The following is an 11215-nucleotide window of genomic DNA, read 5'->3' as shown; positions in this document are numbered from 1 at the left end:
TTGGCCAAAAACGAGGTCATTTGGGCCAATAACGTTAAAAAATAATATATTTGATGCCATGAGTTGGCACTCACGTTTGGATTTCCGTCAAGCCAATTAACGTCGGGACGAAAGTGAAAGACGGAGTCGATAGCATTTTTAGTTTGGGGATGAAAGCGGTGGCTACGGAAAAATTCACGGATGACGGTGATGGTGGACTCATGGAGATTATATCAATTGCATGCAGGACACCGGCAGAGCAATAAGTTGTAAATCAATAGATAAAGCAGAGATTGGAGGACCTTAGGATGACAATTCCACGAGGAAAGCGACCGTGAAGTCCATCCCCAGTGCGGTCTTTCAATCTAGCTGCATCTGCAAGTCGAGCCTCCGTTGTCGCTCGTCGAGCTTCTCGCGCAATTATTATGCAACGATAAGGCATATTATACTTATATATTTATACCATTTAGTATTCTCAATTTATGGAGTAGTTTCGTATTTCTGTGAATGTGAAGTTACGTATTTTAGTTATCCATTAGAATTCATTTATTCAATGATCGGAATTAAACGAGGATATATAGCTCAGAGACGTAGAGCAAAAATTCATTAATACTTCCGAGTCTGGAATTTCCTATGCTCTTTCCTTCTTCGCTGTCCCTTAACTCGTATTTTTTTCAAAGGCCTGTGAACTTCACTTGTAAGAAAAGATAAATTCAATAATTTCGAGTTAATTACCGTAAAAGACATTATAGGTCCTACTTCTGGCGCCGCAAATGCTCCCGCATTTGCAAGTGCACTTCAGTGTTCACGACCAGCCTCATCTTCTTCGAGTCTTCCCAGAGTAAACCCCCACTTTCCCGTGCAAAATCGCAGGCTGCCTCGAATACGTCCTGCCAATAATTGTCATTAATACAAAAGGTATCAGCTTTTCTGCTCTGTTATCTGCTTGATCAAATACCCCCAGATATTTGCAGGAGCTTTTCTGATGGTTAGATTTGCATCGTCCTTGCCGTCCCCAGTTAAGGGCCCATATCTAATCTATTCCGAGCACCATTTGATGGCTCGGATTTTTCCTTAATAAAAAATATGAAGCTACCGATATCGATCAACAAAAATTCCAAATTTTAATTTGAAAAACAAGAATCAGGAGCTAGGTTTCAGAGGACCCTCCGTGGTTCACCATAAGCAGCACATCTAAAACCCAGTCGTTCAGTGATAGGCAGAAGCCACACGCATAGTTCTATAAGGTGGCAACAAGAAAAAAATGGCAGTGGGGTGAATTTTTATAACATGAAGAGAATATGCATAAGTGACTGGCTCTTACCCTAGATGGGAATTCGTCATAGAAATGCGCGGGGGTCATCTCAATCCTGTTTAGATCCGTCTCCCACAGTCTTATCTGCCAAAAAGGAGCGCACAGAAAGAATATGAAACATAAGCAATACGTTATGCAGAAGAGTATGATTTCTGGGTTGGAATGACACCAACCTGATCCATGACGTTTTCGGGAACGGATGGTGTCCTCTCTGCAATCCGGGGATGTGCATTTTGCTGGAGGAAGGAAATTATCTGCACAGGATCAGCGGCAGAAAAGCCATAAAGTTAAATAAGGCCTTGAAGCAGGGATCCCCTTTAAGTATCAGGTCTTGTTTTAAGACCTAAAACCTTCAGCGATACTAAAATTCCATGGGAAAATTGAAGTTACACTATTATCTAATAGGAAGGCTTGCCTGCTCAGATGTGATGCCATTCTCGAAGGCATTATACAAGCTTTCTTTGGTTATAGCCCCAACTAAAAGGTTCGGGAGCTGATACTCAACTCTGTACATTATTGGCACAATCATATACCACTAAATTAGGATCTATGAGGAAGAAACAATACGAGCAGTAGAACAATATTTGCAAGAGTATCAGGTGAGAGGTAAAAAATATTTAAAAGAGCAGAATGCCAAGAAACAACAGCATAGAGAGGAGAAAAATCAAGGATCCAGCATATGAACTCTCAAAACTAATGCTGGACTTCTTTCCCTGGACCCCAGTCTCATTAAATACCCAATATGAATGAATAAATAGATGATAAAACTTCATTTCTCGTGTACAAATGCAACATTAACAGACTAACAGAAGACAAGGCACAAATTTACCTCGAAAAAAGACGTAAAATTTCAGAGTGTAATTTTGATGTTGAGTAAGCGTACAATCTGAAGTTTGTTTCTACCATCACATAACCCTGCACCAAGAATTACGAAGCCAATCATCGACTCAAATCTATGTTAACATAACAAAACCATCAAAAATGCAAAGTTGCATGGGGAATCAACCTCTTTACGTGATGATGAATCAGTCAGACTAACTGAGAGGTTTGTCGCTAATTTAGTAGGTATGAACCAACTCTCTTTTCTTCCCTGGGAAATTAAATGAAATGATAAGGAAACTAGAATCATCTAAATTTTGTACCTCATGAAATACTAGCTTAAACGCACCATTATACCTGCTGAAGTTTGACTAAACCCAGATCTGCAAGGTCTTTAATTGTGCTTCTCTGGATTTCATCCAATGTGTTCATGTTATATGCCTAGCACATTACAAACAAAATAACTTAGTAGATAAATAAATAGAGTTAATCTTGCAGCTGCAATTCGTCCACCCCCAGGGCAAAAGAAATCACAGGTCATTTTATACTCAGAAGAGCATCCTATTCAGAATAGGAGATTTCCAGTACCTGCCCTGTTTCATGGAAGCTCAGCTCAAGCATGAATGAGATCAAATCTGCAGGATCTACACCTATCTCCTGCACCATAATGAAAGTTCCATTTCAGTGTTAAGACTCGATTACTAGGAAGAACTTCAAAATCGTTGTAGATTCAATCTCCTCATCGACAAGATACCAATAATGCATGGGCAAGGACCCTAAACCTTATAGAATCAAATCTCAATTTTTTTCGTATATATTTTCCACTGGTACCATTAGTACCTGCAATCACAAGTTACAGACTAAATGTAGACTTGGAAAGTATCAAGAAAAAGTGGTGATCCTCCAAGATAACAGGCAAGGCAAAAATAGAGAGAAGAGAATACGGAGAACATAGGGAGCAAGTACCATGGAACGAAAGTTAGCACGGAAACCATCATCTTGCAATTAAACAGCTAAAATTTCATACTTTCTGAAAGACCCATGAGAAGGTTACTAAGAATTCTGCCTAGGCATTAAGAAAATACCTATCTCTACCTTTCAGAAGTTTCTACCCATAATACTATAATCAGCAATGATTGTTTCAATTTCTTTCAAAAAGCATCAACAGCACCCTTACAGCACCCTTACATTAGCATTGCCCACAAGAGTCTTAACAACTTTACCCCATCACATATACCATCAGTGAACCAGTTGTTGACCCAGAGTCAATTTAAAACTACCTCTATATGAGGATAAGAACTTATCCAAAAAAAAAGAAAAAAAAATGAGGATAAGATGAAATCATACCCTTTCTTTTCAAAATCTCCCCTTTTCACCCTTCACATATGTAAAATGGGATAAAGAAATAAACAAAGTGCTGAAGAAATTGTCAGCAGATGATACCTCAGAATTTGAGATGTATTCTCTAATTATGTACCAAAGTTGCGCATTTGTATCCATTAGCTGATTAGAGGCAAAAAGAGCCGTCCATCAGCAATCTCTAGTAATTCATAAGAAAATATAGGCAATTTATGATATCCGCACCAGAAATTGGAAACCACTCTCGGTCAATCTTGGAGCCTCTTTGTCCCTGAAAGGATGGCATAAAAGGTGCATCAATCCAGAATTGAGATTTTTCAAGATTTATCCTCATATACATGTCTTCACAAAAAGCAAAGGAAAGTCAAAACTGACCTCTGAGTCAGCAGCCCTCTCTGGAAAATCCTCATCATAGAGGGGCTGATATTCGTCATCTTTTCAGCTTGGGCAGAGTTTATAAGTTGTAGAAGAAAACACTGTTTTATCAAAATTGAAATTTCACGAAAAGAAGGATTAAAGTTCAGAAACTTAGGAAATGAGCATTAGCTAGAATTTGGTGCTACAGAGGACAAAGAAAACGAACAGCAGAATTATGTAGCAAGAGTGAAGAAAACAACAAAGAAAGTGGAAGCGCAAGTACAACATTTACCTCCCATTTTTGCATGGCGTAGTTCTCAAGTTCCTGCAAGCTAGGCAGCCTGGCAGTAACGCTAGAAGGCATGGGCTCTCGGGGCAAAACTGCACTGCAAAAATTCAATTTATATGCATGACCATCAAACTCTTCATGATTACAAAACAACCTTGAGTAGAAACTACTTACACACTTGAATGGAGCAAAAACACAAAGGTGCATATTATCAGTTCAATAATCATAATAAACAAGCGAAACAAGACATGCTATATTCCAACAATACTGACACCAGAGAGCGAAACTTTTACAAGAAATAGAAGCCACATAGTGCTTTGATGCCTACCCATATGTTATAAGCTTCTGCAGGTTTTCCTGGAATGTTGGATTTAGCCTGTAGCTAGTTCCAGTACTCCTGCCAGGAGCATGCCAACTTCAGAAAACTAATATAATATGAACGATAGTAATTTCAGAACACTATCACAAGAAAACTCAAATAAAGGAAAGAACAAATATAGGAAATACCTGTCAAAACTCTCGGAGAAGATTCTTAACTGCAGCAATCTGTCAATGGCCACTCTATGCTTTGACAAACCATCTGGAAGAACCCACTCCTCCAATGATTTGCTTGGTATTGTTTCTTCAATATAGCACATTTGTATCACATACTTCTTTGCCAGGGGCGGCAATGATCTGCATATAGTATATGAAGCAGAATAAATGGTCTACCCCTTATTAAAATGAACAGACAGAGAGTAACACATGCCCTCAGCATAGATTTCAAAAAATCTCTATACTATATATAATCACATGAGCTAAAATACTGGCCAGACATATTATGGGGTACAAAATGTGATTGACAATTGTAACGTAAAACAGCTCCCCCTAATAGGTTATTATCACATGAGCTACAATAGCTACCCTAATAGCTTATTATCAAGTTCAAAGCAATGCATTTGATTTCGATTATGAGATAACAGTAAAATGTATCAATCTGGACACATGAGAATGTACCTCTTATGCAAAAGAATGCGTGCCGTTTCCCATAATGGAAAAGCCTTACCATAACCCTACTTGCAAATTGCAATCATATCGGTTCCCGCAATAGATTACACCAACAGTCCATAAGTTCCTACGATATCTATAGTAATACTTTGTGAACACAAATATGATGCTCAAGGAATTGAGGCCGTTGTCAGTCAAGAACCCAATGAAATAATATATACAACTCCATGAACCGATTACACATGAGGAAAATCGGAAAATGCAAAAAAGAAAGGCAGTGCAAAAAGAAATGAAAGCGGAGCCAGTGAGTTGAAAGACCAACCTGAGAATTGCTTCGCAGATGAATGCGTTCTGGTACAGGTGATCGAGCTTCATGGCGGGCAGAGCAGCCACCATATCCATGAAATTCCTCGCAATGATCCTCACTTGTGGCATTTTCACGGAAGTCCACCCACTCTCCCCAAGTTCAGAATAGGGCTCTTGAGGCTGAATCCAAATATATCCAATCCTGCGGCTACCGCAGCAATGCAAACTCCAATACGGCTCCAATTCTTCAACTCCAGAGAGATTTTAATTTCATTTCGATCTGTTGTCAATCACTTTGATCAGTACGAAGCTCCGAGAAAACTCTTAACCCCAATTGATCAGTAGAGGTGGTGCAGAGTCTTGGGAAATTCCCACACTTGTTGACGGTAGTAGTTTTTTGGTCGAACTGAGGCGACAAAGCAAATCGTCGATCCTCCGCGAGTTTGAAGCCACAGATCGTGGTGGGCACGAACGGGGGTTAGGTCTCTTTCCCGGTGCCCTGGGAATCGCCGATCACGACGGCCTTCTCTGTTCTCTCCGTCCGTCGAGCTCAACGCTGCAGCTCACTTGCTCGACCCTTCCAAAGCCGCCTCCTCCTTCCTTCCCTCTCCCGTGACCTCCCCCGCGGCTCAGTAACTCCACGCACAACAGCAATTCCAGACGGAATTTGCAGCTCTCGGAGTCGCAGACTCGTAGGCAACTCTCCTCAGCTGCAAGCTGCGGTCCGCCCGGTCTCTCCGATACACCGTCGCCCTCACCCTCGCCCAGATAATCGTCGTGGCAGCGTCACCGGCTCCTTGTCGTCGTCGCCCTGAGTGCGGCGTGACGCCTGGCCGGAGCAGAGGAGAGTGGCAGTGAACTGAAGCGTCGATTAGGTGGGGTTAGACTAAACTTAAGAGTGACATATATATATTTTGGGTTTCGGTTCGGATCCTCTTCCAAAAGATAGAACCCGAAAACCGAACCGAAGTATTTGAGAATATCGGTTCGGTTCCGGAACAGAACCGAGAACCTAATAACCCGAACCGAACTTGTTATTCAGTTCGGGTCGGCTCGGATTACCCGATCTGTGGACACTGGCCCCTAGCTGCCGTGCCGTCTGTCTGGCACTCTGCCGAGCTCTGCCGTTATACGTTAGCTGAAGAATAATGTCGAGAGCTTCCAATGATTCAATTTTAATGGTCTTCTTCTTCTTCTCTTCCTCCACAAAGCCGCTGAAATCCCTGCAATGCTTCCCCAGAGGTCGTCTCTTCGCCCACTACTCCTCACTCACTTCCCTGCAGTGCGGCCAGCTCTTGCAGTCCCTGACGAACTCCAAGTCCTTATGCAAAGGCCGGAAACTCCATGCCCACATGCTCGTCTCCGGCACCCTCCACCACAACTCCTACTTGAACTCGAAACTCGCCGCATTCTACGCGATCTGCGGCTGTATGAGCCAAGCCCGGGAGGTATTTGATGAGACTATGTCGAAAAATTCCTTCCTTTGGAACTCCATGATCAGGGGCTATGCTTCCAGAGACTCCCCTGTCGAGTCGATTGTCTTATACCGCGAAATGCTTCGTCTTGGACAGAGGGCAGATCGCTTCACTTACCCTTTTGTGCTGAAGGCCTGTGGGGAGTTGTTGAGTGTTAAGGCTGGGAGGATCGTTCACAGTGAGGCTGTGGTTAATGGATTGGTTTCGGATGTTTATGTGGGCAACTCTCTGATGTCAATGTATTCAAAGCTTGGGGACTTGCAGGATGTGAGGAAGGTGTTCGATAGAATGCCCGAGAGGGACTTGACATCTTGGAGCACCGTGATTTTGAGTCATGCTAAGAACGGAGATCCCAAGGAGGCCGTAGATGTTTTCCGATCAATGGGAAGAGCTGGAGTTGTTGCAGATGGGACAACTTTGTTGGCTGTGCTCGATGCCTGTGGTCAGATGAAAGCAATAAGGCAGGGGAGAGAGATTCATGCTTTTGTGGTGAGGAATAGCTCCAGAGCTCGTAATGAATTCGTGGGGAACTCTATTATCGGGATGTATTGTGATTGCAAATCTACTTTGGAAGCAAGGAAATTGTTCGAGTCCATAAATAGAGATCTTGTGTCATGGAACTTGATGATTTCTGGTTACTCACAAAATGGGGATCCATTTCAAAGCATCAAGCTTTTCTCTCGGATGGTTCGACAAAGTTTAGAGCATGGGCCTGATGAAGTCACCATCACTGCCATCCTTGGAGCTTGTGATCAAATCATGGCCCTCCAATTCGGCATGTCAGTACATTCTTATCTTGCTAAGAGAGGATTTAATGCGAATCATTTCGTCGGTACAGCTCTTGTCAACATGTACTCGAAATGCGGGAGTTTATCCTGTTCACATCTCGCTTTCAATGAACTTCCCCAAAGGAGCTTGTTTTCTTGGAGCTCTATCATCTCAGGTTATGGAGTTCATGGTAGAGGAAGGGAAGCTCTCTTTGCATTTAATAAAATGGTTTCAGAAGGTTTAAAACCAGACGAGGCCGTTCTCACTTCTGTTCTATCAGCTTGTAGTCACTCAGGTCTAGTGGACGAAGGAAAAGAGATTTTTGAGAGTATGAAGAGAGAGTTTGATTTGAAGCCTACATGTACACATTACTCGTGTTTGGTGGACATTCTTGGGCGAGCTGGGAAGTTAAATGAAGCATTTGAGCTGATCGAAAATCTCGAGTTTAAACCTACAAGGGATATGTGGGCTGCACTTCTTTCGGCTTGCTGGTTACACCGAAATATTGAGCTCGCTGAAATTGCTGCTCAGAGGATATCCTCTGGGAACCCAGAAGATGTCAGTAGCTATATTTGCCTTTCAAATATTTATGCTGCAGAAAAAAGATGGGCCGACGTACAAAGACTTAGGGCCATGATGAGGGGACAGAGACTGAGAAAACCACCTGGGCAGAGCTTCATTGAATTGGATAAGAAGATTCACCGTTTCTTAGTTGCAGATAAGTCACATGAACAATCGGATGCTATATATGCAAAGTTGAAGGACTTGAGAGAACAGCTTGAGATGCATGGATATAGTCCTGATACGAGTTCAGTGTTGTATGATGTTGATGAGGAAGTTAAGGAGATGATGGTTTGGGATCATAGTGAGAAACTTGCTCTTGCTTTTGGGCTTATTAAGTCACCTCCTGGGTCGACTATCAGGATCACAAAGAACCTCCGTGTTTGTGCAGATTGTCATACAGTGACGAAACTAATTTCGAAGCTAGCAAATAGGGAGATAGTCATGCGAGATATTCGTAGGTTCCACCACTTTAAAGATGGGTTATGTTCTTGTGGGGATTACTGGTGAGAAAGCAAAAAAGAATGCTCCTCTAATTATGCCATGCTCGCTGTATTCATCAAGTGTGTTCCTTCGAGTGAAGTCGGTCGATATGAACTTCATCTTTAGAGAGGAAAATGTTCTTTCGTTGGAGTGGAAATGAAGGCATCCTTTTGCTAAGAACTGATGCTTGCAGTTGTGCACCGGAATCCTCAGCTATGGATGGGATATTAACTTTTAAAGCTCTACCAGCAGTGCCAATTTCATGTTCACTGTAGAGCTTAAAATCCGCGTTTCTGCTGAGTCACAACTCAATAGAATGATGCTACACGTTCCTTATTACATTGTAAGTTCTGTCCCCAATCCTTTTCTGCATGCGTTGTCATGGCATGGTTATCTTCTTTTAACGAAAAAATATGTTGCCACATTACATTGTTGTCTTTATATTGGTGTTGGAGATGGGCCCATTTATGTTACCATGTCCGGTCCAACATATTTGATTTAGAAGTTCAAAATTAATTTGTCAAACAAGTCGGAAAGTTACAAGGGGAAAAAAAAAACAAAGAGTAAAACTACTACTTGCAAACAATCTTGGAAATAATTATCGCAAATTAAAATCCTCTAATTCTGGCAATGCAAAATTTATTTTCTGTCAACAGAAGTAGGCTTCTGTTAGATATTGTTTCACCTGTCTAAATTCGTGAACAGTTATTATGCCTAAGAATCATTAATTTTTAGGTTAATAAACACCTTTGAAGTGGGAAAGGGATGGCATTCACACAGTAGAAGTTAGAGAAATCTATGAAAACTCAGAGTTTGCGTCTTCTGTTTTCTGTTTGTTTAATTTACCTTTGCTTATCTTGAAACCTATGTTGATACCTTTCGGGACAGGGAAATGCTTCACGGCGATGGCTTTTGCGTGTTACTAGTTTCTTACTTGAACTTGCAGCATTTGACCTAATTCTGATTGTTTGTGTATTATATTTTTGCAAGGCAGATTATGACATGTCACTTGTGTTGCAAGGCGGCAGCTCATACGTTGATACCGACAGCTAAAACAGCAGCCGTCTTCTCTTTTGCTGGAACTATGAATCTAGAGGGTCTTTATCTTTGGCAAAATGCGGCACGTTAAGTATCCCAAAGGAGACAGTCGATAAGTGAGCAGTATCTCTTCAGTGACACTTGTGCAGCGTTACTTGTTTTTGCTGGAAACGTGAGCGAGGAAAAATAATCGGCAGCAAGTTATTGGTTGAACAGTTTTCCACCTCCAGAGCTTACTGTATTTGCCGACCTAATCGAGCATCAACCTTATGATAGATGGATGGATTCTTGATCCATTGATGGGTTGCAGCTGTGTTCGGCTGCCAAGATTGAGGACATTGTAGGATTTTAAGTATATCCTAATGCTCTTTGTGGAGGAGATCAAGAGTGGATTCGGGATCTTCAGAATTGTTACTTTAGAAAGAGGTGTGATGTTCCCCTACTGAGCCACTGGATATGGGAATTAAGAAATCTGCAGTCCCTTTCAGATGGTTTGCCCTCGGAATCAGAATTACCGAGCGTATTCATTCAGCTGAACCTTCAAGTTCTTTAGTTTCCAACATAGGTCTGGCATATAGTGTCCTTTTTGGGCTTTGGTAGCCAAGACGCCTTAACAATTCGGGAACACCTATTATAAGAGAACAATCAAAAGCTTTGAACTAGAGTTTACCCGCTTGCCAATATTAAGAACAGCTGGACAGGAGAGTACAAGCTCCTACCGCACTAGACGATCAATGCTGACCAATCTCACTTGTCTAAAACACGAATCGATTTGAGAAGGTTTCATCTCTTGGAACCATTATGTTTATATTTGTCATGGCCTCTAACCTATCTAATTATTGTCGTGTTTTTTCGCAGGAGGATAATATTCTCAAGAGTGAGATATCTCAATTAGGGGCATAAGCAACTACTCAAAGCTTCCTGTGGGTTACTCTGGTTCAGCACGATCGATCAGAGTCCTAGACGATATATTAATTCGTATCACAGACCAAAAGGATTATGTGTCTTGTTTTTACTTAGATGTATATTCTGGATCAACGGATAAGATCTCCACACGTTCTTTCGTGAACTGCACATGCATGTTCCTGTATCTTCTCATGATCATCTAATATGATTTTGGTCTGAAATGGTTGGAAGATTATGCCGCGATCTCTCCTCTCCTCTCTCGTGATTATCTTAATCGACAAAATTCGTGCTCGGATGATCCATTTTCTTTATTATTTTTACCAGCTAATCATATGTCATGTTTTCTCCTCAGCCTTCGACCATTGGCAAATCACACATCTTTTTATGACCAGAAAATAAGAAATATATATCTTTTTTCTATTTTTTTTATCTCCTCTGATTGAGGTTCCCGATTATGAATATGAATCCTATTAGGAAGTTCTGGAAAATAATTCCCTCAATGCACTATCCCAATCGAAAGATATAGAGAGAGACCTGAGAATATAACAGGTACGATATCATTACTTATCATCG

The 11215-nt window shown here is 41.4% G+C and overlaps 2 protein-coding genes across 4 annotated transcripts; one reads left to right on the top strand and one right to left on the bottom strand.

The window, feature by feature from the left end:
• Positions 1 to 553: 553 nt before the first annotated feature.
• On the bottom strand, positions 554 to 6310 carry LOC116194855 (general transcription and DNA repair factor IIH subunit TFB2). The gene is made up of 15 exons (XM_031523761.1): positions 5428 to 6310; positions 4626 to 4793; positions 4447 to 4515; positions 4122 to 4215; positions 3848 to 3948; positions 3698 to 3743; positions 3557 to 3616; positions 2702 to 2770; positions 2471 to 2554; positions 2301 to 2384; positions 2124 to 2209; positions 1710 to 1800; positions 1468 to 1548; positions 1304 to 1378; positions 554 to 869 (listed from the first exon to the last, which is right to left on the bottom strand). The coding sequence occupies exons 1-15, from the start codon at positions 5538 to 5540 to the stop codon at positions 735 to 737; spliced, it is 1356 nt and encodes a 451-aa protein (XP_031379621.1). The 5' UTR covers positions 5541 to 6310; the 3' UTR covers positions 554 to 734.
• Positions 6311 to 6543: 233 nt separating this feature from the next.
• LOC116194854 (pentatricopeptide repeat-containing protein At3g26782, mitochondrial-like) lies at positions 6544 to 10877 on the top strand. 3 transcript variants are annotated; one of them, XM_031523760.1, is made up of 3 exons: positions 6544 to 9041; positions 9720 to 10516; positions 10595 to 10877. In XM_031523760.1, exon 1 carries the CDS (start codon positions 6560 to 6562, stop codon positions 8723 to 8725), a length of 2166 nt encoding a protein of 721 aa, XP_031379620.1. In that variant the 5' UTR covers positions 6544 to 6559; the 3' UTR covers positions 8726 to 9041; positions 9720 to 10516; positions 10595 to 10877. The 3 variants fall into 3 exon arrangements, with proteins under 3 accessions (XP_031379620.1, XP_031379618.1, XP_031379619.1); XM_031523758.1 differs by having other exon boundaries at positions 9693 to 10516; XM_031523759.1 differs by having other exon boundaries at positions 9689 to 10516.
• The last annotated feature ends 338 nt before the right edge of the window (positions 10878 to 11215 follow it).

Source organism: Punica granatum, chromosome 2 (genome assembly GCF_007655135.1).
Source record: "Punica granatum isolate Tunisia-2019 chromosome 2, ASM765513v2, whole genome shotgun sequence".
Lineage (NCBI taxonomy): Eukaryota > Viridiplantae > Streptophyta > Magnoliopsida > Myrtales > Lythraceae > Punica > Punica granatum.
Note: the sequence above shows the minus strand (reverse complement) of the source record. Positions and strands in the feature narration are given on the sequence as shown.

Excerpts from the sequence above, each read along its gene's own strand:
- LOC116194854 (XM_031523760.1), top strand. The coding sequence starts at position 6,560 with ATGTCGAGAGCTTCCAATGATTCAATTTTAATGGTCTTCTTCTTCTTC.
- LOC116194855 (XM_031523761.1), bottom strand. The coding sequence starts at position 5,540 with ATGCCACAAGTGAGGATCATTGCGAGGAATTTCATGGATATGGTGGCT. Across the intron at positions 4,516-4,625 it reads TTCTCCGAGAGTTTTGACAG|GAGTACTGGAACTAGCTACA; the intron begins GTATTTCCTATA and ends TGCTCCTGGCAG. Across the intron at positions 2,210-2,300 it reads ATTCATCATCACGTAAAGAG|GGTTATGTGATGGTAGAAAC; the intron begins GTTGATTCCCCA and ends TTCTTGGTGCAG.